The 27475-nt window shown below is 45.2% G+C and overlaps 1 protein-coding gene and 1 long non-coding RNA gene across 5 annotated transcripts; one reads left to right on the top strand and one right to left on the bottom strand.

Moving 5' to 3' along the window:
• Positions 1-395: 395 nt before the first annotated feature.
• SERTAD4 (SERTA domain containing 4) lies at positions 396-16512 on the bottom strand. Of its 4 annotated transcripts, none has more exons than XM_039528421.1 (4): positions 16460-16512; positions 7857-8048; positions 6506-6621; positions 396-3561 (listed from the first exon to the last, which is right to left on the bottom strand). In XM_039528421.1, the coding sequence occupies exons 2-4, from the start codon at positions 8029-8031 to the stop codon at positions 2800-2802; spliced, it is 1053 nt and encodes a 350-aa protein (XP_039384355.1). In that variant the 5' UTR covers positions 8032-8048; positions 16460-16512; the 3' UTR covers positions 396-2799. The 4 variants fall into 4 exon arrangements, with proteins under 4 accessions (XP_039384355.1, XP_039384357.1, XP_039384354.1 ...); XM_039528423.1 differs by lacking the exon at positions 16460-16512 and adding an exon at positions 9010-9041; XM_039528420.1 differs by lacking the exon at positions 16460-16512 and adding an exon at positions 8567-8827.
• Positions 16513-16986: 474 nt separating this feature from the next.
• Positions 16987-22574, top strand: LOC120401895. The gene is made up of 3 exons (XR_005596817.1): positions 16987-17632; positions 18492-18648; positions 21768-22574. It is a non-coding gene; the product is annotated as an uncharacterized LOC120401895 (long non-coding RNA).
• Positions 22575-27475: the final 4901 nt, after the last annotated feature.

Here is a 27475-nt window from a genome sequence, read left to right as displayed (position 1 = left end):
TCAAATTGGCCTGCCTGTCCAGAGTGCTGAACACAAGGGGACTTGATGTCATTCAGCACCTCACAAGTGTTCCCCACTCTGCATGACTGGGCCCAAAGAGAATTCTGTAGTTTGCAAAGTTTGGCCCAATTCTGTCCGTAGCTATACCTGTACAATCCCAGATGTCAGCCCTATGCCGCAAACAACCCCTTTACATTTGTCAGCATATCTTAAAATTCTGTTCCAAAGTGTTCTAAAAATTGACAGTTTAGACTTCTGTAATGGTCTGCATCTGTGGTAAAAGAACTGATTGTAATTTAAACCTTTTCAACATTGGAACGATTTGATTAAATGATCTTTCCTTGGGGCAGGATTAGGGGACGACTCCAACAGCCATTAAAGATGTAAAATCAAAATGAATTTTGGTTCATTTTAATAAATATGTACCAAGGAAACCTCACTTTACTACAACAACACATTAGTATACAAGGATCTAATAGCTACGCTTAAAACATCAAATGTTTATCAAATACTGAAAAAAGAGCAGATATTACTGGACTAACTGGTTATAATACAAGAAAATCAGCTTTTAAATAATTGGTCCTTGTGGACAAATGTCTAAATGATGATCCTACTCATACACTGTATGAATGAGATCTATATTTTATATTATTATTAATAATAAAAAAGCTTCTGTCTTGGAGAAATCAGGTGTAATCCCTATTTTCTCTGTTGTTTGATTCCTGTTACAGGGATAACCCTTACAAACAAGCCAGTTTTGTCTTAGATCACTAAATAATGGTTATCTCAGTTTTTTGAAAAATTCCCTAGGCATTCAATATCCTTCCTGTAGGAAATACTGCAAATATTGAGGTAACTTTATTTAACTAAAGCAGTTGACAAGCTGCCAAGAGTGACCAGTGGAGGTGTTGATCACAGATGCCCAATTTGTAATCTTGACTATAGGGTACACATATTACCTGCCATAAAGAAAAATAACAGCAGGGGAAGATAAAGAGAGATTCTTTGGACTCCATGGCCTACATTCTAAGAGGAACCCAAGGCAGCAGTGAATCAGAACCTGATTCTGCACTACTAAACTCCATAGGTATGTCAGTGACTTAAATGAGTGCCGGACTATACACTTAGAGTGAAATTTATCCCTGTGCAGAGTGCCAGCACAAGGTCTGTGCACTCCTTAAATCCCACTTACATCCAATTTGGAACTGGGCTGCTTCCATTCACAGGGGTGAATTTCACCCTTAGTAAACAATGGACAGCATGAGCACAGCTAATTGTTCCTGAGGCAAGAACCAGCGAGAAAGAGCTATTGTTTGGATTCACAATGTCCCAGACAAGGACAGGCAGCAATAAGGTGTCATCTATGGTTTGGATTTGGCTGGTATGCACAGCACATCCACAGTTGTCCAGGTGGGTGTGGAATCCAAAAATTAGGTGGATCCAGGACCCAGCATATTCTTAATCACCCCCTGAAAAATGTAATATGTATGTTTTAAAAAATGTGCATTTTTAAATGATGTACCTAAGTATGACCAAATTTTGTCTTTAATCATTGAAACTTCAAGCCCTGTTTCTCCAAAATAATCTTTTTTAAAATTAAAACATTTATTTCAGATAAAATCTTATCGCCACGTTATTTATTAACATTGTGCTTTTTGTTTTGTTTTAAATCAACAGCAAAAGTCATAGAAAACCCCCACATGCTTTTGCAATCTAAAAGAGAGAAATTATGCTAAACAGAATAAAGTATAAAGCATGCCATTGGTTCAGGAACTTCATTATATGGAAGAATTTAAAAAAAAAAAAAAAGATCCTCAGCAACAGACAGTTGCCATAGAAATGCTCAAGCATCTAGTGCTTGTTTACAAGACACGTCTCTCTATTGTTTCTTAAATCCCTTCCTAAGGATAGCAAATCAAAAAGCAATAGAGCATCAAAAAGGAAGAATAGCAATGTTTGAATAAGAAGTCGAACTCAGTATTTCAAAGATTACAGGTTTCTAATAATATTGATCCATCCTGGTTTTTTTTCCGTTTAGGTTAATAAATCCCTGCTGCAGCTCGGATTTTATACTTAATTTTCACGCTGGCAAAAATTAAGATAAAAAGTAAGGCACCAAAAAACCTGCCCTGTATAATAACAAACCACCATAAGCCTCGTTAATTATTACAGCTGAGCTGAAAATGTGCAAGTGATTGAGCTGTATGTGGTATTTCTGGTTAAGAGCCCATAAAAAGGTATTTCCTCACAATACATCCTATCTTTGTCAGTTGTACAAAACTGTTAAATATGTGAATTTAACAGTGTCGGTATGCAAGTGTAGAAACTGTTTAATCCCAGTCCATAGTATCCAGTCTTTTGTCACAACAAATATTGTGTTACAGGAAGCAGAGCACCCTTGCTGGTAATATCAATTTGTTTACCAAACATCTAATTAATTGGTAAACATAATGGAGGTTCCTCTTAATTAATGGCAGACTCCATGTGGGAGGGCATATATATAAAAGGGTATGTTTTCCCAATCTGGTTTTATTGGTATTTTCAGTAACAAAAGCTAAACTATAGTTGTAAGCAGTAATTCAACTGTGCTCTTTATGAAGTCTCCATATTTATAAATAGCTCACTGATGCAGATCATACAGATGCTTTATGCAATCTGCTCTCCAGTCATTTAAAACTATATGCAACGTTTGTGGCATGATTGTATCAGTTGTACAAAACTATAAAAAATCCATTCCAAATAAAATGTTGATAGATAACATGCTGTGCATGCTTCAAAGTTACAGCAAAAAAAGATGGCTCATATTTTACTTCCTTTGCTGCAGCACATTTTATTACTTGGTAAAGATTCCTTTTTCCTTAAGGACTTTTTCCAAGATTCATTTATGTTGCTCTTGTCATTACATCCAGTCTCAAAATAATCATAAAATTTGCCTTTACATTCAAGAGCAAGGTCGCCTTTCATAGGTTCACAGTTTAGAGTGATACCAGCTTGATCAGTTTCGTTATCTCCTTTCTCATCATTTAATTTTGCCTTTTCCTGATTACCATGAGACTTGGCATTAGTAATGAATATTTCGTTAGCAAGAATCTGGTCATCACTCCTGTAAACAGGGGCACTGCTGATGCCATAATCCACCTGGTGGGAACAACTTGGCAAAGATATAGGGGAGGATGAGGAAGAGGAGGAGGAGGAGGAGGAAGAAGAGGAAGAAGAATTCTCCCCATTAGCATTAACAGAGAAGGGTAAATTTAAATAGTGACTGCCACATTCTTGATAAAAGCAGCAAGTATGGAACTTTTCACATTCCTCTTTTGCCATCCGAAGACGTTTTCTATAAGGACAGTCTTGAGCCATAAACCACTCTTGTGATGAGGGACCACCAAAAGAGCAAGCAGAGAAGCACCAGTTGTTTTGCATGACAATTTCTCCATGGATTCTCTTCATCAAATTGTTTATGAGGACAGATCTCCGTAGGTAGACTTCAGGATCATCAATAAATTTCAGTTTTTCCAAAGACATGTAAAGAATGTGTGCCCGCTCCTCAAAACCAGAAACTGTCTGAAAACGAAAGAGACAGAAGAGGCAAAAAAAGGGATTAGAGTGTTTTGCTTTATGTAATAAGAAGCATGTTAAGCACCCTATCAGCAGTATGTAAATCCAGCTAACATTTTGGGTGGCCCAAATTTCCTTAGGGATCTCAGCTTGGCCTCTGAATTTGTGCACCCATGCGTTGAGGGACCCTATTTTTCATGGCCAGAATGTCAGATGTGCCCTCATACTGGGGAGACAAATAGCTAAGTGTTTGATATGTGTAGGCTTTCGAGTGACCAAACACTGGATGTGAACAACTGGCTCTTTAGTTGCATCCTGTGTAAACTGTAAAGCTACTGTGCAATTTCGCTGAAATGTTTTAGCTGATGTGTTTTTTTATGTGACTAGAGCCGGGATCAGGCCCTAGCCACTGTTGGGCATCACCAAAGCCACCAGACTGAAGGGTGGCTTCCTCCTGCATGCCCTCCATACCAAAGGCCTGCTAAGTAACAACAGTGCAGATGGAACAAATGTCAGAACTACCAATGAAATAGGCCTCCACAATAGGGTGACCAGATGTCCCAATTTTATAGGGACAGTCCCAATATTTGGGGCTTTTTCTTATATAGGCACCTATTACCCCCTCACCCCCGTCCCGATTTTTCACACTTGCTCTCTGGTCTCCCTACTCCACAATGAGGAGTGTCTATTAGTCAAAACGCTTTTATCCCACTATTGTGTAGAAAAATGTTGGCAGTGTGGTAAAAACAATCGAATATCACTGCGGCATCTGGAGTGCAGCTGTTGAGCTGAGTACTACACCCAACAATCCCTGGGTCTAGTGGGAATGTGGCTGGACAGGAACAAGGTCAGGAAACTAGAAGAGGCTGGGGATTTATGGAAAACCCTGGCCACAAGCACACAGATTTGCTCTCCCTTCTAGGCTCCTGCCAGGATTTCCTTCTCAGCATTGGCAGCATGGCCAGGTTACTACTCCCAGGAGGCCATGGGCTCTGCTCTGTGACCCCTACTATGGGAATCAAAGCGCAGAGGGGTAGTGAATGTTACTCCCAGTAGTATTAACTAATTTCCATTTTTAGCACAGAATGTAATCTGTCTAGTTGTGGAGAAACACATCAGGCTGCTCTAATTCCCACCATCTGCAGGAGCGGAAAGTTATATGGGCCTGTGGTACCCAGACTCCAGCAAATTCAGAGCCTGGGGGGCCTGGCTCCACCAATGTTCGGGGCTGGGTTTCTCCCTCGGCCCCAGCTGCCGCCCCCGCATGCCTCCCCAGAACATCCCTGCTGCTCTCCACTGTGCTCCCTCACTGGCCACTGCTGGCTACAAGGGAGCGGCGCCGGGGGCAGGCTGAGGCAGCTGCTACATCTGTGGAGTGAGGAGGCGCATGGCAGCCCCTTCTCCCCCCAGCAGGCAAATCCGAGTTGACTCGGGGGAAGGGGGCTTATCCTGGCTGGACCTCCTGAGCAGCAGCATGCAGGGACTTGGGTGAGTGTCGGGCCAGGGAGGGAGTGTCCCGGGCCTCCCGCTCCCCCAGAGCAAACTGCTGCCGGCGGGAAAATGGCTGGGGGAGTCCTCCTCTCTGGCTCCCCCATCCCAGCCCCAGGGCAGCCCAGAGCCTGCACCCAGCACCCAAACCTCCTCCCACAGCTCGCATAATTGAAAATTGGTACTCTGTAATGGCTGTTCTAGGGTCTTTCTGAAATGATTTAGTAGTTGCTCTGCATTTCCAAGTGTGAAGCTGTCCAGAGAAATCACCAACATAACTGGGATCCTTCCTCAGCAAGGAGTCCATGGGAGAATGGGAGACTGAACTATCTTCTCACCCCTAACGTTTGCCTCTCTGGGTAAAGGTTGAGATGCACTACAAGGTTCTGTGGGAAACTTGCACTGCCTCTGCCCTTGTGTAACCCACGCACACATTTCTTGGGTGTGGTGTTCTGTCCCATCTAGTGGCACCAAGACAACTTAGAGAGAGAGTACAAATCTGCTCTTCAATCTTAGCTTACAGCCACGTGGTTTTTAGTTCATGCAGTAGAAACTCATGCACTAAGCTCCAGAGGCCCAGGTTCTATTCTGCCCACTGATGACGACCAGTGTTACACTTGCTTTAACTATTCTATAGACAGAGAGAGGACTCCAATCTCCAGGGCTGTCTGAGTGGTTCCTTTCACAAGCACTAATTCAAACAGATTTTACAATAAAAGAATATATTGGGGGAAGTTTATCTAGATCTCAGATACTAAATGTACAACGTAGCACTGCCAGAGAAATCAGCCATGATCCAGCAAGGTGCAGGGCAGGGAGCTCAGTACCTTGCAGGATTGAGCACTTAATAAGCAGGAGCATAAACAGTTTTCTAAAATCTCCCATGAATTGTTAAACATCACCCAGGCCCCTTTCTAGAAAAGAAATATGTTGTTTGGGTTTTTAATTTGTTTTGAGTTGTTAGGGTTTTTATTTTATAAGTAAGATTAAATTTTGGAGTAGAATATATTCCCCTTTCAAATAATTCTGTTTCTATGTAGGATTTATATACCCACTAGGGTATGTTGAGCCTAGCAATCCTGGAAAAAGAGTACTGAAAAAATGGGAGAGCCTGGAGCTTACTTTTGTTAAATTTACATTATGCATTTTTGGTGTGTAAGCTCCAGTGTAACCTCTGTAAACACAGTTTAACTGTTTATGAATAAAACCTGTTAGAAAAGTAAGTTATTCAGAGTGTTTGTATTTACTGTTATTATAGCTGAACAAACCCCTTTGTTTCTTAAACTATGTGATGACAGTAATAATAAAATACAATAAAAAAGTGTGAACTATTTGTTTCTATGCAAACAGCTGGATTATTCTCATCATTTGGGTGGAGTAGTTCAACTTCTGGAAATGAGTCAAGCAAGTGTTACTAAGTATCTGAAACGCTCAGTAAAAAAAAGTCTATTAAAAAACATACTTTACGCGTACAGCTGCTGAGTGGTGGATGAAAATCCTCTTCTTCCACATATTTCCTTTTAAAGTATGTGACCTTGGATGTTGTTATAGGATTTGAAATTCCCCTGTAATGTGATCCTGTGGGTAATAAATCAGATATGACAAATGACATGTGGTTTGCCTGAGGTTCTCCAAACAAAATACTGTTCATTTCCTTTCTCACTACAGGATAAGTCTACCACGTTTGTTTATATATATTTGTAGCGATCAAAAATAAACTTTTTACCTTACTAATAAATAACTCATATGATGCAATAGCATGGGCAGTTGAAGGTCAGTCTGATAGACACTATAGGACATTAGTGCATTTGGCATACTTAGATATTCCCTGTATATTTTTCTTTAATAAAACTTTCATTCTGAATTTACAAGCAGTCCAACAAGTAGTGGCATTCACCAGTGCATCATGTTCAGATTCCAGGGACCATGAATTACAGAAGAAATTTTATTTTACAGTTGCTAAATATATTCCATACACCTGGAAGAAGATTTAGTAGCTTAAAATAATTTTTCAGAAGTGGATCATTTTGTGTCCTAGTGTAAAGCCAGAAATGGACATGTAAAAATACAACTGACTGTAGCATAGATCAGATATACTCAACAAAAGGTAAGAGTCTGTTTCTACCTTTCATGATAAAAAAGGTAACATATCTTCGGACAAATACATTTTATAGCATCACTTATCATTAGTCAATACTTTATTAACTGGCACCCAGAATAGTTACAATCCAATTTTTATAATATTTTATCTTCACAAAAATCTAAATAAAGATGGCCATGCTTGGACCCCCTTTCTCTTCCCCCACCCCGCACCAAAATAGACACAATCTCCATCCTGTTTTGGCCAATACGAAATGTATTTATGACAAATGCCTTGTTATAATAGCCAGTTATGTGCAGGGTTCCTTAAGACCCATAGAAAAGAACTGACAACTAGCCAGAACGGTATGACTTTTATCCCTTTGGAGAGTGACTGTAGTATAATATTTCCTGGGGCACATTCCTCCAATCTATCCATATGCTTACACAGATAGTGAAAAGGAAATTACTGTCAGTTTAATGTAGCCATCTATTTCCCCCCAGACATTGCTTTAGGATGAATGAAGGCTGTGGCAGATAAATTGCTGCATGTAGAAGCTGGTTCGAGTGGATCCAGTTCTCTGCCAAAAAGCACTGGCTTCTTGAATATAGTCAATACAACACTAATGACATGCGTTTTGCCCAGACTACTTTTCCCGTAAGGGTACTGACACCCCACCCCCACCGTTTGGCCACTCGCTTAGCTGCCATAGAGAGGCAGAAGGGAGCCATACCTGCCAGAGAATGACATGGTGCCCTGTCTCCCTGCTGCTGAGCCTGGCTGGGATCCGGGGGGCTAGTCTTGCTGCCACAGTGCGACTCCCACAGGGTCTGGTACTCTGCGATCTCGGCAGCTCCTCCCGAGACAATGGGATCGCAGAATCTATGCATGGACAGCACCAGAGTCATTGCTGAGCGCCGGAGACCTGCAAGCAGAACACAACAGCCAGGTCAGCCCGAGCAGCCCCGGGCAGGGGCGAGTCCCCCGGCACCGCAGAGGAGGAGCGCGGCTTTCCAGGAGGGACTGTCACTTCTTCGCCATCCTTTTCTTCCCCCCTTCGTCCTGCCCTCCTTCCGCTGCCTAGCCGGGTGCTCTCTCACCGCGTAATTACGCAGCCCCCAAACTCTCTTGTCCACACCAGTGTAGGCTCTGTCTTGCTGCAGCGGGTGCGTCCAGCTTGGAGCGTCTCTTTTTCCAGCTCTCTCTATCCCAGTGCTTATTGTTCTCCGACTCCCCTCCCCGGGGTCCGTTGATCCAGGTGCCTTTTAAAATTACATTTTTCATCCTGTAGCGGGAAAAACCCCTCTACTAAAAAAGAGTGACCAGATCCCACGCATGGAGGATCCCTCCCTCCTCTCCCCGAGATCCCCCTCCCCCATGCACAGATCTCCTCCCCCCCTTCCATGGAAATACATCAAACGAGCAGATCCAAACGATGCTCACAGATTGTATGTAACAAATCAGTTCATTCGCTTCCCATGCTCTCCTGCTCAGCAGCCCTGCCTCGGCAGCCACATCGCGCGCGGGTGTGTGTGTGTGTGTGGTAGGTTTGTTTTCTGTTCCCCGGCTCCCAAGCGAAAGACACAGAGAGACTTAGGTAGTTGTTTCCACTAGCCCCGATCGGACTGAACTGGATCTGCCTCCAGTCAAAACACTGTGAGATGAAGACAGAAAATTGGCTCCAGTTTCAAGCCGTGAGTTGCAGTCCCACAGGAGCCAAGCACAACATCAACGGAGCAGGCAGAATATTAAGCAGGAGCGGGGACTCCAGGGCCAGCGCCAGGCAGCGAGCTGCCTCCTAGGGCAGCGCAAAGCGAGCGAGCGAGCGAGCGAGCAAACTTCCTGAAAGGGGCACCGGCTCAACTCACTTTCCCCAGTTCACCTACTTCTCTTGGCACCGGAGTACAGAACAATGCCCCGAGACACCGCCTGGCCCCTCCCCCTCCTCTTCTCTCCAAGAAACTGGAATTGACTTTCCTCCTTCTGTGTGTCTCAAGTCGGTGCTACAGCAGGAAGACAAGGATCCAAGGGGAGGCCAGTGGGGAATGGGGAGAGGGCGGAGAGGGGGACGTGGTCCCAGCAATTAGAAGTGCGAGCAATTAAACTCTGCCTGGCTGGAGAAAGATATCAGGGGCAGCAGAAGTGAGCGATTAAGAAAAATAAATCATTAACATCTATCAGATACCTTCAGAATGCACCCGGAGTGCCACTTTCTTCAGAAATGGGCAAGTGCTGGCTTGCTAGATAATACTATGGCTCGATCCTGTAACCCTTACTCAAGCCAAAAATTTACATTCGCTTCAAATTGAATAGTGGGAGTCAGATGGGATTTCAGCTAAAGTCTCTGGGAGTTTGGGCTGAGGAAGGACTACAGAATCCAACCGTAAATGTGCACTTTCAACTTCCCTCTATGAAACCAAATTATCATGTGACTTGGAACTCTCTCAGCCAGGGGGAAACATACAACATACAGAATACTTTTAGTTCATATTCTCATTGGTAGCATATTAGTTAAGCCTTTCTTTTTCCTGGAGAAAGAAACAATGGCCCGGGAAAGCATGGCCCACGACCTACTAGCCTTGTAGATTACATTATATCTGTTAGTTACTATATCTTATTTAGTTACCATTAGAGTGCCCTCACATGGACAGAGTAAGAGTAATTCTGTCTCACCCAGGACTGAGAACCAGCTAAAAATCAAATATATGCTACCGAAAAAGATTATGCTGTCATTGGAAAGCACCCATGAACTGATCTACTCATTAATCTGCCCTGAGCAGTCACTCACAGTTAGACATTAGTCTCCTGATGCTGGCACTATGTCAGGACTTAGCATTTGTCCTTAGAGAAAAGAGGTTGGAAGAGACCTGCTGCTGCTTTGGAGAAGTCGAGATTTCTTTGCATGTAATAACGTCTTATAAATCAGCATCTCTCGTGGATGCCTTTTTCTGACGGATGTTTTTATTAGAATAAAATTTGGAATAAAAGTTTTCGGTCCTGCTTTTTTTAAAACAATATTTCATTTCAAATTGGTCTTTCTGTGTTTGAGCACAAACACACAGCACACACGGAAAGAAGAACGAGCTGGGATGCTTCCTGCACAGTTCTCAGAGTAGAAACAGATTCATCTTGAAAAATACAATTTTTCAGACAGTTTTTAAAGTAAATTAACTGTGCCTGCTATTTAGAACATACAACATTAATAGACGCAAATTGGTTTAACTTTTATAAACAGCTACGGTCTATGAACAAAATCTGCTCTCTGTAACATTTTATAACATCATAAAAACAAAGCATAAAGAATAATACATAGCATTTAATCTGTTGATCTCAAAGTACGTTACAAAGATAAGGGTCACTATTCTCAATTTCGCAGCAGAGAAACTAGTTTACATGCACAGAGGTTGAAGCCCAAAATTTCAAAAGGGGCCTCTAATTTGGGGTGCCCTTACTTCCCACAAGTCCACTTGTATTAAAAGAGAGTTGCGGGTACTCAGCATCTCTGCAAATCAGGCTCCAGGGGTCTAAATTTGGATCCCAAATCGAAGGTCATTTCTGAAAAAATGTTTCCAGGCACCAATTTCTGCCATGTTTACTCAATATAAATAATACCTGACTGCCCAAATGGGACTTCAATGGGACTGCTTGCAGGTTAGGATACTATTCATCATGATTAAGGGTGACAGAATTTAGTCCAAGTGCTTTACCAGTCGGACAGCAAATCAATGGCATAACGAGAAATAGAACCCAGGTCCCCTTGTCGCCCAGTCACATTCGCAATCCATTTACACTACATTATCATATGCAATATCTGGATTCAATCCAACGCCCATGTATTTCATTGAGACTTTTCAAAATGTATGAATTGTGAGCTTCCATTAACACGGCTGGCTATAAAAGGATAAAATATGTATACCTGAATGCACACTACTGTCACTATTCAAAACTGCAGCAATAGGGCTGACATTTAGGGCCGAATTCCATTTTTTAAAATCCATTTTGGAGCTTTGTGTGGGCTTCGGTGGCAGTTTTTATTGAACCCAGCCCTTAATCCGTAGGCGACCACAATTTTTCCACGTTGTCAGCCAAATGCATGCTGCAGGAGGACACCCTGAGGCACCTACAGCAGCCTGAAGGTTAAAATGTCAAACTGTTTCTGCATGCAGTTTTATATAGTAAGACTACTATACATCGCTACTCTATTCCATTTGCTAGGATTTTCACCCACTATTCCTTCAGATTCATTATGATGTTAATGAGAGAACTCTAATGATGCCATTCACTTTACAAATCTGATGCAATGTCAATGAAAAGGGCTCTTTGTACAGTTCTGGAATGCCTCTAAAAACAGAAGTTACATTTCAAATGTTTGTTACAATAACGCTGCAGGTCTCTCTCAGATCTATAAAGACAAAGAAATAGAGGCTGCTCCAGTCTTAACTCCTGAGCTTGTCCTGCTCAGGTCTCACTATTTACCATATATTCTGTAGCAATCCTATAGTATAGAGGCATACTTTAAGGACAGATCGGCATTCTAAACACTGTATTGCCTTGCTTTTCCTAGCTGGATTAAATTGTTGAGCCATGTATTTAGGAAATAAACTTGCCAAATATTCTGGCTATACCTGGTTATTATTTAATATTTAAATTGCTGTGGCATTCAAAAGCCCTATTGTGCTGGGCACTGTCCAACCACCTGCAAACCATAGTCCCTGCTGAATGGAGTTTTCAATCTAAGAAAACAAGTGCCAGATAAAGGGTGAGGAAAGAGAAATACAGTCAAATATATGCAGTGTTTATATATACATTTACAAAAAAACAGAAATAGTGTAAACGAGTCCCTCCCCATGTCAGCTTAGCCCTTATGAATTGGCTGCCTTTTTTTGTAGGCAGCAGAGGTGAGCATTGGAGAGGGGTGTGAAGGAGGGAATGGAAATATCCTTACAGCTCAGGCAGGGAGGGCTTTCCATGTGTAATGGCAGATGGGATGCTCATGTGAGAAGCTGGCACATGGGTAAAGCAACGCTGGCGTCATTGTTGGCGTGGGGGAGGAGAGACGCGACAAGAGAGGAGTGGAACGGTAGGGGGCAGCAGAGTTGGGAAGGTCTTTGAAGGTGAATAAAAGAAGCTTGAACTGGATGCAGGGAAAGAAGAAGGAGACAGTAGAGGGAGTCCCTGTGGTCAGGACAGTGAGCAAGGGAGCTGATCTCTCAGTAGCTGTGTTTGAGCAGCTCAGACTGGAAGGATGTGGGTGTCAGAAGTCTGAGTGGGCAGAAGTTACAGTAAGGAAGATGGGAGATGCTCAAGGCCTGGCGGACACAGCACGATGAGGATAAGTATTAGGAACGTTATGGGTGCAGCAGCAGCAAAGATTCATCCATAGCCTAGATGCAGCAAGAGAAAGGGAGGAGTCAAAGAAGATCCCTAAGTTAAGGGTATGGGTGACAGGGAGAACGGTTATGTTATCCCCAGTGACCGAAAACGAGTCAAGCGGCCAGGGATTGGTCATGTTAAGTTTGGTAACAGTGAGACTTCCAGGAGGAGAGAGCAGAGACACACGTCAAGATGTGGGATTGCATAGAGAGAGAGAGGGAAGGAAGATCTGTTGTACCTGCTCCTTCTTTGTAATTATTAAATAACATTAATATATAGTAGCATCATATATGATATATGATATAGTAGCATCATATATATATGTTTTACACATATAGATTCAGAGCTGGTCCCTACACTGGCCAGCTTTCCATCTAACAAACAAACAAAAAGACACAAGGCAAAGTACTTGCCAACGGTTAAGGTGAGGAAAGGTCCATGGGGATTATTAATGAATAGGAATAAGCAGGAGCTGACTGAAGAGGTTAGCTGAAGGGGAGAGAGAAGATGCTTCACAGATCAGAAGGGAGACTTGTCTCAGACAGAGGCAGCCTCATAGAAGGTATAAAACAGAGTATGGAACAAAAAGGTAAAGGGAGAAGTAAAGTGAAAGGGAGAAAAGTGCAAGGAGGAAAAGGGCGGAGAAGGAGAAAACGAAACTAGGGATGTAGATGGGAACAAAATGATTCAGGGCCTTGCAGATGTGTGATTTTCCATTCATTCATATGCATACTGCACTGGAAATGTAGCTAAAAGCTGCTTGGGCAGACATATGCATGTGCCAACAGCAGTGACAGAGTTAAGTCAGGTCTGAAATACCTAGACTGCCAGAACAACAGATCTACACGCCAACAGGGTCAATTCAGCTCTTCATCCTTCTGAGGTAGATCAACTACAGACCTGCCAAGTCTAGTAGTTTTCCCTGTAGTTTTTGGCCCTTAATTCAGGGAAACTCAAGCAATCCACTATTTTTTTCTGATGCCGGACTCCCAGCTCAGTGCGGGGGGAATTCACATGAAATCAGAGAGTGATTTGTGTGTTTTAAGAAATAGCTCTGGCGTGAAAATGCTTCTAAATCATCATCTGCTTCCTTGACTTCTCTCCTAATTTAGATTATTCAAATCCAGATGCTCCAGCCTCTGTCTCACAAGACCTACTTCTAAAAATATTTTCACCCATCTTTTTCAATGGACGCGTGCCTCAGATTTTTCATTTAACCCCCTTCCTCCTGGAATTTTCCTATGGCAACTTCTTGGAGGTACATTGGGGGGTTTCTTGGGGCTACTGGGTTGTTCCCTGAGCTTAGACAGCAAACGGTTCTATAGGAGAAAAATTGCACTTTTTGGATTTTTGATTTTTCAGTGTATGACCTTAATATTTTATTACCACTTATTTTAAGAAGCCAGAACACAACTGTTTTAAATGTTTTGACTTCCTGCATTTCCCTTTGATATTCTGGGGTTAATTAAGTAGTACTAACAGACACTCCTCACCATCCATTTTCCTACTACTTGTCACCATGAAAGAGAAGAAAAATGGCAAGGACAGCTTTTTAAATTATTTAATTATTGGGATTTAAATAGAGTACATTGCACCTCTCAGGTGCTCCCTCCAATTGTGTGTAAATATCTCCCCACTGGGATTCATTACTGCTAAATTTTAAAATAGGAAGGCATCTGTTTATGATGGTCTGTATCTGGATTTATGCAAATATATGACAATGTATGCAAATTTGTGATTTTTTTTTGGTCAGAGGATTTTTCTTCACACAGCGCACAGTCAACCTGTGGAACTTCTGGCTGGAGGATGTTGTGAAGGCCAAGACCATAACAGGGTTCAAAAAAGAACTGGGTGAATTAATGGAGGATAGGTCCATCAATGGCCAGGATGGGCAGGGATGGTGTCCCTAGACTCTGTTTGCCAGAAGCTGGGACTGGGTGACAGGGGATGGATCACTTGATGATTACCTGTTCTGTTCATTCCCTCTGGAGCACCTGGCACTGGCCACTGTCAGAAGACAGGATACTGGGCTAGATGGACCTTTGGTCTGACCCAGAAGGGCCATTCTTATGTTCCTATGATTTTAGCAAGTGAAACCAGATTCCATGAAGTCTATTATATACTTTATTCCCAGATGAGCCCTTAAAAACCAAGGTCCTGCCTATTCTATGAGAACAGTAAGATTCCATGGTAATTTGTTAAAAATAAGAATAGATGTTTCTTCCAATGTTCTCAGCCGAAATGTCCATTTTCCTCTGCCATATGCCTCACCACCATCCAACTGGTGCCTGCGTGAATCTTCCAGGTCTATAGAACCCCCGCCTGCCTCCACTGAAGTCCAGGGAAGTTTAGTTTGCAAAACACTTTGGGATCCTGGGTGATGAAAGATGCTTCAGTTACTGCAAACTATAATTAATGTTATTTTAACATAAGGTGGGTTTTTTGTAATTAGTATTTCTAATTAGTTAACCTTTGTAAAGTCTGTTGTAGCTGAAAAAGCTAGACATTATTATTATTACTGAAGTAACGGAAAGAAAAGGGATCAAACAAGTCTGGATGGGTTGACAAAGCAAAGCAGTTTAATATCACAGAGTTCCAAAGTCACAATACGGTTCTCTTTATTTATTCTTTAAAGATGCACCAATTAAAATGGCTTTCCCAGTTCGCTTTTCACTCCAGTGCAGCAGTACGCGAATGTCGCTGGCACCATAAATTATATGGGATTAATTATATTGCCTTCTTCGCTTTTGTCCGCTGAAGAAAGTAAACAAAAACAAAAAAAAGTGTTTTGGAACAAAGAGCAAGTTGTCTTCCACTGTACTGTGTGCTACTTTCCACGAAGAATAAGAGCTATTATTATTCTTTTACAAGTTTCCTTCTAAGGGAAATAAACACCAAAGGTAGGATTCCAAGGAAATGACTCACAAATATTGGCAACAGGCTTCGAAAATTGGATCCAGTCTTCGCAAAAGCCTGTAGCAGAATACTAACCCTTCTGATTTCAAAATAAACGTTTCAAATAGGAGATGAACATCAGCTGTGTGTGTGTAAGGAAATGGAGACAGGAACAGAACCCATTTTTCATGTCTCCCCCGCCTCCCCCTCCCCCCGGGCATGGCTTCTGATGCCATTTTTAGCTGAAAGCTGGAAATTTTTGATGTTTGACTGAGTCATCCTGGGGGGGGGGGGGGAGGGTGACTGAAGCTCACTTCGCAACGTGTTATATATAAACACCTCCGACAAGTATTGCGGGATGGAGGGAGGGGGTGTCCAATAGAATCGCTCTAAGTAGCATCCAGCACTAAATACCTACCTCCGCATGCGGTGAGTTAAGGGGAGAGCCCGGAGTCTCCCAACTGCCTTTCCTGCCTGCTTTTAAGTCGGAGCCTTAATAGTCCGGTTCCAGATTTTTGCTCCTTGTGTGAAATTCTCCGGGCAGTGTCTGCGAGGTGACAGGCTGGACCCATGGCTGGTGGAAATGCACCGCTGTATTTGAGAGCCTCGGAAGCGCTCTTCCCCCGAGATCTAGGTGCTTGTGTCCCCCCCACGCTGCCGAGGGGCTGGGCTGTGATCAGAGAGTGGCCCGAGCTCTGCGGAGTCTCCCCTGCACTCGGCGCTCGCTCAAAGCCTGGTTCTGCTGAAATGCAGGATCAGGAGCTGGCAGGTCCCGCCCCGGAGGATGCCGAGCGCCCTCTGGCCCCGGGGCAATGGCCCGCCAGCCCCCCAGACACAGCGAGCCGCGGGACGGCGGGAGATGATGCCCCCAGCTCGGCGGGGCGCTGGGAGGGAGCCAGGCTCGCGCCTTTCCCCTCCTCGGCTGCCCCTTGCAGCCGGTCTGCGGCCAGCGCGCGCGGTCCCGGCCGGCCCCAGGGCAGGCAGCGCGGCCCCGCTTCCAGCCGGGAGCCCCGCAGGCGAGCCCGGGAGCTCGCCAGGCGCCGCGCGCCATCCCCGAGCCCTGCTTACCCGCGCGGCTGGCCGGGCAGAGGCGGCGGCGGCGGCTCCCGCAGGCTCCCGACGGCCGCTAGGCGGGCCCCTGAGTGCCCTCTGCTGCGCGCGCCGCCTCCCGCTGCAGGAGCCCAGCTCGGCGCAGGCCTGGGAGCGGGGCCGTGACACGCGGGGCCGGCAGCCGGGCGCCAGCAGCGAGAGAGACTTGGGGTCTCGCCTCTGTGGCTGCCCCGTCACCCCGTCCCCGCTGGGCGCGCGGCTCCCTCCCCGCCCCCCCGTGCTTGGCCGGTGTGGTTCAGCGCCAGGCTTGTTGGGGCACTGCAGGGAGTGTCGGTGTTTGTACGGCGGGGAGGCCGCCGCGCAGCAAGATCATGCAAATAATGACGAGTCAAGCTGGAAATCTTGGTGTTGCTGGAAGTTAAATTGCAATGGGGGGGAATCAGGCCCCCAGGGGAGAGGGAATCCAACCAAAGCTTCCTAAAGACACCGCTTGCCCCCTTTTCAAAAACCAGTTCCTGAGGAGACAAGGTCCAGGGTGGCAAGACCTGGCAAATAAAAGAATGATTTCGCCTAAATTTTTAAATAAATAATCCATGGTACTGCACACTGCTTAATCTGTGGTAACTCACTGTTAGGTACATTGCTACATATTCGTTCGGACTTCAAGAACTCACTGAGATCTAGCTACCAAAGCACTTGTACACAAATAAGTGGCTATAATATTTCTTCATGAATATTATTTATTATTTGTATTACTGTAGCACCAGGAGCCTAAGTCAGGGGCCGGGATGCCATTGTGTTGGGTGAATGTACAAGCACAAAACAAAAAGACTGATGCTGTTACTGGTACTGTTGCTTCTTACTTATGTAGTACTTTTCATCTGTAAATCTCATAGTGGTTTACAGAAGAGGGTAAGTACCATTCTCCTACTTTCATAGAGTGAGGGAAATGAAGAGTAGTGAGGTTTTAAGGGCTTGATTTTTTACCCATTAAAGTCACTGATAAAATGCCCACCCACTGAGTTCAGCTTTGCAAGGTCAGTCACCAAGTGACTTGACCAAGATCAGTTACTACTGTTTCAGATGTGTAAAAGCAACACTTCTCTAAAGCACAAAGACTAATTTTTCTTCTTAACCAGGTACCTCAGGAATATGGACCTTGAAAAAGTCAGACAACTGAGCAAAATCAAGGTAGAATTGCTAAAATGATCTAATTTGCATACTTATTTCTCAGGTGTTTAAAATATAGTATCATAAGTGAGTTTTCTATACCACTTGTAATGCACACATTCTAAAATGTTGGTGCACTCTCACGTTGATAAGTGATTTTATTTTTTCTTAATGCAAATACAGTTAATTAGATAAAAGTAACAACATTCGATAAGTTAAAATAATTTGTTTTGTATCAGAATCATAGGGCTCGAAGGAATCTCAAGAAGTCATGAAATCCAACCCCCTAGATCCCAATCCTCTTTATAACTGCCCTTAACATATTTGATAGCTGTTAAACTCCTCCTCAATCTTCTTTCCTCAAGACTAAACATGCTCAGTTTTGTACAGTTTGCCTCATAGATCAGGTTTTCTAAACTTTTATCTTTTTTTTTTTTTTTTGCTCTCCTCTAGACTATCTCTAATTTGTTCACATCTGTCATAAAGTGTGTGGCTAGAATTGGACACAGTAACCCAGTTGAGGCTTCTCCAGTGCCAAGTGGAGTGCGACAGTTGTCTCCCATGTCTTATAAATGACACTCCTGTTAATACACCCCTCAGTGATATTAGCCTTTTTCTCATCTGCATCACACTGTTGACTCATATTCAATTTGTGATCCACTGTAACGCCCAGGTTCTTTTCTGAAGTACTGCCAGTTATTCCCCATTTTATAGCTTGCATTTGATGTACTTGTAAGTGATGTACTTTGCACTTTATTGAATTTCATCTTCATGGGCGCACCCGGGGAGGCTAACCCCCGGCCCCTTCCCTTCCCTTGTGCCCGAGGCCCCCCACTTCCCTTCTGCCCCCCCCTTCCCTTCTACCTCCCCTCCTCTGCAGGAGCCCAAAGCACCCCCACCATAGCCGCCCGAGGACAGCTACACAGGCCGCTGCTGGAGCGGCTTCGCAGCCAGCCACACCCATCAGCTTTGGTGACACCTGGCCAGGGCATCAACTTGCCCTTTGTCTTTGAGAAACAGGTTTAACCACTCTCAAGGTTTGTCTGGTAAACATACTTCAGTCGTGATTTCAGCTTATGTTTATAACTTTACATATAATGTTGCTGCATACATTTAACCATGATATTATTGACCAGTGAGTTATTAGTTTTCAAATGGTACCTTAACAAGGCATATTTTATACAAGATTATTACAGTAGTGTGCAGGGTATGAATACAGAGGTGTATTCTGTCACACCCACCGTATAGTAATTTAATTTTGACCACATTTCCCTAGTTTGCTTCTGAGAATGTTGTTTGAGACTGTTTCAAAAGCCTGAGTAAAATTGAGGTATATCATGTCTACCATTTCCCCCCATCCGTTAGGCCAATAACCCTGTCAAAGGAGGAAATTAGGTTGGTTTGGCATACTTTGTTCTTGACAAATCCACGCTGGCTATTCCTTATAACTGTATTGTCCTCTAGGTGCTTACAAACTGATGGTTTAATAATTTGTTCCAGTATCTTTCCAGGTATCAAAGTTAGGCTGACTGGTCTATAATTTTCTGGGTCCTCTTTGTTCCCCTTTTGAAAGATAGGTACTATCTTCTGCCCTTCTCCAGTCCTCTGGGACCTCACTTGTCCTCCATGAGTTCTCAAAGATAATTGCTAAAGGTTCTGAAATTGCTTCAGATAGTTCTTTAAGTACCCTAGGATGAATTTCATCAGGCCCTGCCAACCTGAATACATCTACCTTATCTAAATATTCTTTAACCTGTTCTTTCCCTATTGTGGCTTGCATCCCTTCAGTTCTGTTGTTAATATTAATCTGGTCACCATTCACCTTCTTACGCCAGCCTTCTTGATGTCATCAGTTGTTAGCTCTCCTTTCACGCTGAAGACCTACACTTTCCTTCATCTTCTTTTGTTCCTAATGTATTTAAAGAATCTCTTCTTATTGCCTGTTATGTTCATTGCTAGGTGTAACTCATGTTGTGCCTAAGCCTTTCTGATGTTGTCCATACGTACTTGTGCTGTTATTTTGTATTCATCCTTAGCATTTTGTCCTTGTTTCCACTTTTTGGATTTTCCGGTCATTAAAGCCATGATGGAGCCATGTTTGTTTCTTACTATTCTTCCTATCTTTCCTTCGTATTGGGATAGTTTGCAGTTGTGCCTTTAATATTGTCTCCTTGAAAAACGGCCTGCTCTCCTGCACTCCTTTTTCCCTTAGATTTTCTTCCATTGGGACCTTATCTACCCATTCTCTGCATTTGCTAAAGTTTACTTTTTTGAAGTCTATTTTTCTCATTCTGCTGCTCTCACTCCTTCCTTTCCTCTATCATTTCCTGATCACTTTCACCTAAATTGCTTTCCACCTTCAACCAATTCCTCCTTGTTGGTCAGAATTAAATCTAAAATGGCTGACCCCCACTTACTTACTTCCTCCACTTTCTGAAACAAAAAGTTATCCCCAAAACATTCCAAGAACTTATTGGAAATTTTGTGTTTTGCCGTATTACTTTTCCAAGAGATGTCTGGGTAGTTAAAGTCTCCCATCAGTGCAAGGTCTTATGTTTTGAATATTTCCATTATTTGTTCTAGAAATTCCTCATCCACCTCCTCTTCCTGATTTGGTGATCTATACTAGACATTACTATGATGTCTCCGCTAGTGTTTCCCCTTTTATCTTTACCCAGAGACTTTCAACTGGTCTGCCTCTCACCTCTTTCTGGACTGCGGAACAAGTGTCTATATTCTTGATATATAATGCAACACCTCCTCACTGTTTCCCTACCTGTCCTTCCTGAATAAGCTATCCCCTTCTATACAAATATTCCAGTCATGAGATTTATCCCATCCAGTCTTGGTGATACCAGTAAAATCATAATTTGGCTTATGTACTAATACTTCCAGATCTTCCTGTTTATTCCCCATACTCCTTGCATTTGTGTATAGATGTTGAGCCGATTCCCCCACTGACTTCCCTCTTCTCTTTCCTATGACGCAATTATAAATTTCCATATCCCCCTGTCACGGGGTCCACTCACCCTGCTAGTGGTGCCTCCTCCTGGTTGCTCTGGGGATAGCTCTTTCCAGGTGCCATATACTCCTATCATTGTCTCTTCACTTGTGTTCTCTCACCCTGCGGCCCCAGTAGCTCCAGGAGCTGCAGCTTCCTCTTTGTGACTTGGCCGTCCAGCCAGCTCACTATAGTCCTTCCATTCTTGGGTATCAAAATCTGTCCCAGGCAGTCCACTCTCGGCTATGTGGTTCATGCCACTTCCCCAGTGGCTGATAGGAGAACCCGGACTTGCCCTCTACTCTATATTCCAGCTCAGGGGCCCTCTCTTCAGCAAGCAAAGTCTGGCCTACTCCATACTTTGTTGCTTTTCCCGTGAGCCTTTCCTAACTTTTTGGGTCCCTCCCATGCTCTGAGTTTGCCAGCCCAAACTCCCTCCTCCCAGGGAGTATCTATAGGTTACCTAACCCAATAGCCCCAAACACACCACCCTTCTCCCAGGGAGTGACTGCAGGCTACTTTCCTGCAGCCTCCTTCTGCTCTCATCTCCTACACTTTATACAGGCCCCTCCTGTGCATGTGCAGCTGAGCCTCATTTAATCAATCCCTGCTCCCCGGTTCCTCCTCCAGGTTCAGCCTGGGGAGTTAAATGGCCCACCTGGTCACCTGATCTCCTCCAAGTTGTGTATGGAGTGGACACCCCATCACACCCCCACATCTAGCCTCCTATTAAGGCTTTTTTATGCTTACCTGTGGGCTTTTGTTACTTTTGTGAGTTTAAAGCTTTCCTCACTAGTTTGGCAAGTCAGTGCATGAATATGCTCTTCCCCTTCATGGTCAGGTGGACCCCATCTCTTCCCAGTAGACTTGCTTCCTGGAACAGCATCCCATGGTCAAGGAAGCTGAAGCCCACCCATTGACATCATTTGTGCAGCCATGCATTCATCTTCAGGATGCATGTGTCACTGCCTGGGCCCTTACCCTGAACTTGGAGGATGAATGAGATTCCTTTACTGTGCTCCCAGAGCCCTGTAGTCACTGCTGTTCCATTCATGGTCAAGCCTGGCAGTATCATTAGTGCCCATGTGGATAAGCAGCATGGGGTTGTGGTCTGAGGGCTGGATGACCCTCGGAAACCTTTCTGTTATGTCTCAGATGCAGGCTCCCAGCAGGCAACATACTTCCTGGGACATCATCATGCTGGGTCACTACGTGAATGCCTCCATCCCCCTCAGAAGGGAGCCCCTGGCCACCAGCACCTTATGCCTCCTCCTCTTGGGTGTGGTGGCTGCGAACCTCCCAGCCTTCGAGACAAGTGGATCTTCCCCCTCAGCCACTGGCATCTGCTCCCCTCCTCATGTTGCCAGTACAGCATACTGGTTCTTGAATGCAATGGATGGGGGACTGATCTGCGGGTGGGAGGGTGGAGCCCTGTCTACACTCTCAGCTGGCTAACAGCCATTCCTTTCCCCGCAGAGCAGTCAGTTGTTCTTCCTCCTCTGTTGCTTCTGTAGTTGGCTGGCATCCTCCATTCAAGATGCTTCCATGTGCATCCTGTTGATGAAGTCCTCATGCTCCTGGATGCTATGCAGACAAGACAGCTCCTCCTGCAGCTTTCTTACCTCTTCCTGAGGGACTCCACTGACAGACACCTCTCACATGGGGTGGTTTCCCCCTGCCTGGCTTTCTCCGGCAGGGACATGCAGGCTGCAGTCACAGCAAGTCAAGATCAGGGCCTGGGTGGAAACCTCCAGTAGTTTTGTGAGTTAGCTTCCACCAACAATGTTTTATAGCATTAAATTGTGAGCAGAGGCCACTCGAGACTGCCCTACACACAACTTCAGAGTGCCACCCGCCTCCTCACAAGCCTAGGACAGCAGATTTGGTCCAGCCACCCCTGCATCATGACAGAGGAGCGGATGGGCAAAATCTGCCTACTTTGCCTATAGGTAGAGCTGCCCCTGATTTTGAGGAATTTGTTCTTGCTGGGACTAAAACTGATAACTCTATGATCTACTGCAGTAGTTCTTCCTCTTGAATTGAAAAAGGATCTTTGTTGTTTCTACCATTATTCAGGAATGCTGTCATTCCCATGATAAAGACTAACATAAAGAGAGACTGTTGTTTGCAGTGTTGTTGTAGCTGTGTCGGTCCCAGGATATTAGAGAGACAAGCAGGGTGAGGTAATATCTTTTATTGGATCAACTTCTGTTGATGTGAGAGTCAAGCTTCCAAGTTTACACAGAGCTCGTCTTCAGGTCTGGGAAAGGTATTCAGAGTGTCTCAGATAAATACAAGGTGGTCCTGCCGAAAACCCTGGGGCAGCAGGACTAGGAAATTCCATTAGGCTGACCTTGCAGTTTCCTTTGCATATTCTCATCAGAAAGAGAAGGGTGTAGGGATTTGTAAAAGAGGTAAGTAACATGGACAGTCAAGCCTGGAGAACCCAATTATCTGCAGGGAATTCGGTTTCTTCTCTGAGAGTATGTCTATCCTGCAATACCCCCCCACACACACCCCGCTCCCGCCCAGTCTGGCCAATGTCAGCTGACTCAAGCTCTTGGAACAATGTGCTGGAGTCTGGGCTGTGGGATCCTCCCCCCATCTGGGGTCCCTCAAAAATGAAAAAGAATGGAAATAAGTTAAGGGGAAAGACTTGTCCATTCCTTTCCATCTGTATATTGCCAAGGGGAGTTAAGAATGCACTCCAACACTCCATAAGTCTTTCACTTCCATTTCCAACAGATGTCAAAAAGCAATACATAACCCCTTTTCATCAAACTTGCGCTCTAGTGTAAAACCTATAGATGTATAACTGATTGTTGCTCCTTGCGTGCTAATTGCTCAACTATGTGGCCAAAGGACAGGCCCCTGGGGGCTTTAGATTTCTTGCAAGAGGGGTACAAAGTTGATCCAGTGAAAAACTGCCAATGTGACAACTTTTAAATTCGTGTTATTCTCTATCAATTCATTTTAATCAAATCACCAATTAAAAACACCACTCAACGGTTATGATCTAGGGCTTGCTTTTTGCCATTTCACTGAGATTTTTATAAAATAAAGGCTTAGATCTTCAGTTAAAAACTGAACTCTAGGACAACTATAGTTCAGCTACTGCTGCATCATAATTAACTAAAGGATCCAGTCCCTCGTAGCTCCACATATGATCACCCCACTCCCTTCCTCCATGGCCTCTGTCCTACACATGCTTCCCTATTTTTTTACAAAAGAGAAAGAGAGAGAAAAGTATTTCCTCTCCTCCTTTCCAAGGATCAGATTCTGCCAGCCCCCATGGAATAGTTCCTCATCCTATCTCAGTTGCTGAATAGTTCCATTGACTACAATGGGACTACTCAACCGGAGTAAATCTGGCAGAACCTATGCCCAGGAGTAAAGAGGCAATCAGTCCAGACAGACAGGGTACAATTCCATGGGGCACGAGCCCAATTTGAACACTGCTGAAAACTAGGTGCCAGATTTCAGTCACAGGCTTGGGAGAGGTTTGTGCAAGGCCAGAGGAAGAATACTCAGAGCTGGAGAAGGGATTTGCAGTTGATATGAGCTCAAGCAATTTGTTACTATGAAATAGTATCTGTATTGCATGCAATGTACAGCCCTACCGCTATTTTTTTCTCTTTAATTACTTATTTATTTAGAAAGTTTTAACAAGTTTACAAATCCTTGCTATGTAAGTATCGGAAACAAAACAATAATTATAACAGTTAGCTTTTGTTTAAGGAGAGATTAGACAGGAATATAGTCATCAGATCTGTCTGTTTAATAGGGTGGTACCATGTTACAGAGTGAGCATCATTACAACACCTATTGTACACAACAGGGGTTCTCAACCTTTTTCTCTTTGAGGCCCCCTCAACATGCTATAAAAACTCCAGGGCCCAGCAGGGGAGGTGGGGGCCTGGGGCAGGGGCCTTGGGCAAAGGCATAGTTTGACTTCTGTTTTGGGGAGGCAGGGACCAGCAGGGCTCAAGCCACCTCCGTGTGGCAGGGTCCAGGGAGGGCATGCCACCTCCGTCCCTGGACTCACCTCAGCAGGCCACCCAGCCTGTCGGAGGGGCTGGGGGGAAAGGGGCACAACCAACAATTATAACTCAAAAAGTTTGAAAACAGCTGAGGGTGAAGGGAGGGGGTGGCTAGGGGCTGTGTGCAGATGGGGTAGCTCAAGATGCAGGGAGGGGGTAGCTGGGGCTGTGTGCACATGGGGGGTGGCTGTGGGTGCAAGGAGGAGGGTGGCTAGGGGCTATATGCGGGCAGGAGGTAGCTCAGGGTGCAGGGAGGGGTTAGCTCAGGTTGTAGGGAGAGGGGCATTAGGGGTTGTGTGCTGGGAGAACTCCCCTCCGGTCCTTGTTCCCAGAGCGGTCTGCCAGCCACGGAGCCAGGGTTCCCCACCTGGATGGGCTCTTATCGGCTGCCTCTGTGGGAGCAAAGGGGGCTGGGAGCAGAGGAGCAGCTTCAACCTGGGGCACCAGCAGGAGCGGAGGGAACGCTGCTGCTGCTTGCTCCATGGCACCATCCAGAGCAGCAGCTGCCCCACACTGGCTTCCTGCCTCCGACCTGGCCAGGGAGCAGGGAGAGGAGATGGGGCAGGAGGTGTGAGTTGTCCCCGGGACTGCTGCGCTCTGGCACTGCGGTTTGGGGTGGGAGCAATGCCCTCCATGTCCCCAACTTTGCCCATGGGCTCAGGGCTTCTGCCCCACAGGGAGCTCCAGGGCTTGGGGCTCCAGGATTCAGCCCCACATGGGGCACTGGGGATCAGGGCTTCAGCTCCGCACCTCCCAGCTTCAGCCCTGCAGGGGGTGCTGGCCATCGGGGCTTCAGCCACAGGACCCTGGAAAGGGCTTGCAGACCCCTGTGGGCCGTGGACCCCCGGTTGAGAACTACTGGTATACAGCACAGTTTCACAACAGACAAAGACCCAAAGGCTAAAAATCTTTACTTTTAAAAATACATCATTTAGTTGGAGAGAATCTCTTGCAGCGTGTGTGGTGCTGCTTTCAAAAAACCAATCAGCAGCTTCCTGCTGCTGCATAGCATCATGAAGAGAGCAATTTTTTAAATAAAAATCCTGTTGGGTCTCATAATCTCTAAAGAGAAGATTGACACTTAATAAAAAGAAAGCTTAGGGAACAATTTCTAAACTGAACAACACAGGAGGCGTGGGATGGCGGTGGGGTGGGACGGGGTAGGCAGGAAAGAAAGCATGATCAAGGCTGTGAAGTTAAATTAACAAGTGAAATGAACATGAGAGCCGGAGCTGATCATAGTAAATATAAAGTGTAGGCTAGAGTTGTTGATGCAGTGGAAAAAATAGAAAAAGAGTTATTTTTACTTGGATCCCAACTGCATGTCTTCTCGAATAGTTTGACCATATGTACAGATGCCTTTCTCTATTTATTCCTAGTACTCGAAGTAGAAAGAAAACGAATGGGGGGAAGGCATGTAGTAGTGCAAGGCATGGCTAAGCTGAGGAAAAATTGAACGTTAGCCTTGTCCAATTACAAAAACAGTGGCTGTTCTGCATTTCATAGTTTAAAAAGTGCTGAAATAAGTTTCATATACTGTACATGTCACTCACAGTTGACTTTTACCCTCAATATCTGACTTCTTGTAGTATCTGATCCATCTTATGTTCTACTGTACATGTGTACAGGCAAATAAATGATGTGATAGAAGACTAAAGTTAGATTAATGAATATGAATTTTGGATCTGGATCATATACACAGTGTTTCTATTTGCTATAAAAAGGGTGGAAATGAAAGGCCAATGGACTGTCTTCTACCTTGTGCTTATATAGTATCTAGCACTGTAAGGATAAGGCCTTTGCCTGTAGCCATATTGTAGGGCCTCGGGCTTTTGTCTGCAGCCATATTAGGAGAGCAGCAGCCATGAGCTAAGAATCAGAAAGTCACATCCTCACATTCCATCTAAATTCCATTAAAACAATGTAATATTGGGCTGTTAAGAAGGTGATCAGGTCCTAATAAAACCCACCATCACCAGATAGCCACATGGGCAGCGAGTTCTATGAGCCCGTGGTGCCCGGGCACTAGGAATATTCCTGGCTTGGGGGCCCGGGTCCAGCAAAGTTTCCTGCTTGCCCCCCTTCCCTGTGCACTCCCTCCGTGCATCCCCCAGCCCTGCCTGCTGCCCCCGGGTGATTTAAAACAGCCAGGGGGCTCCCGCTGCCATCCGGAAGTGCAGCAGCACTGAGCAGTTTCCTGCGCACTCGTTCCACATGGCTGCTGGCACGTCCTTCCAGGCCGGGGGGTGCTGTGCCGCTGTGGACTGCCTCCGCCCCGAACGCCCCTGCAGCTAATGGGAAGCTGCAGGGGTGGTGCCTGGGGACAGCAGCGCACGGAGACCCCCCCCCGGCCTGCCCCGCCTAGGAGCCGCTGCTGGAGGGGATGACCCGGGTAAGCACTGAACCCTACAGCCTGAACCCACACCCCTCCCCACACACCCCCTCCAGCCCCAAAATTTCCTCCTGCACCCCCCAGCACCGCCTCTCACCTCCAAACTCCCTCCCAGAGCTTGCACCCCTCACCACTTCCTCCACTCCCACCCCCTGCCCCAGCCCAGAGCCTGCCCCCCCGCCTCCAAACTCCCTCTTGCACCCCCCAACCCTCCCTTGACACCCATTTTTGCTCCCAAACTCTATCCCAGAGTCCACACCCCATATCCCCTCCTGCACCCCCATCCCCTGCCCCGCCCAGAGCCTGCCCCCAGCCTACACACGCCCTCCCAAGGCCCATCGCCCCTACCTCCACCCCCCCACTCTCCATCCCAGAGCCTGCACCTCCACCCCACTGCCTGCACCCAAACTCCCCAGAGCCTGCACCCCCCA

Source organism: Mauremys reevesii, linkage group 3, assembly GCF_016161935.1.
Source record: "Mauremys reevesii isolate NIE-2019 linkage group 3, ASM1616193v1, whole genome shotgun sequence".
NCBI lineage: Eukaryota > Metazoa > Chordata > Testudines > Geoemydidae > Mauremys > Mauremys reevesii.
This window is presented reverse-complemented; position numbering and strand designations above follow the sequence as displayed.

Bases quoted from the DNA above. Each gene is read 5' to 3' on its own strand.
- SERTAD4 (XM_039528421.1), bottom strand. From the start codon at position 8,031: ATGACTCTGGTGCTGTCCATGCATAGATTCTGCGATCCCATTGTCTCG. The intron at 6,622-7,856 runs GTATGGCTCCCT...TATTACCCACAG, and splicing joins ACCATGTCATTCTCTGGCAG to GATCACATTACAGGGGAATT. The intron at 3,562-6,505 runs GTATGTTTTTTA...TTTCGTTTTCAG, and splicing joins TCAGCAGCTGTACGCGTAAA to ACAGTTTCTGGTTTTGAGGA.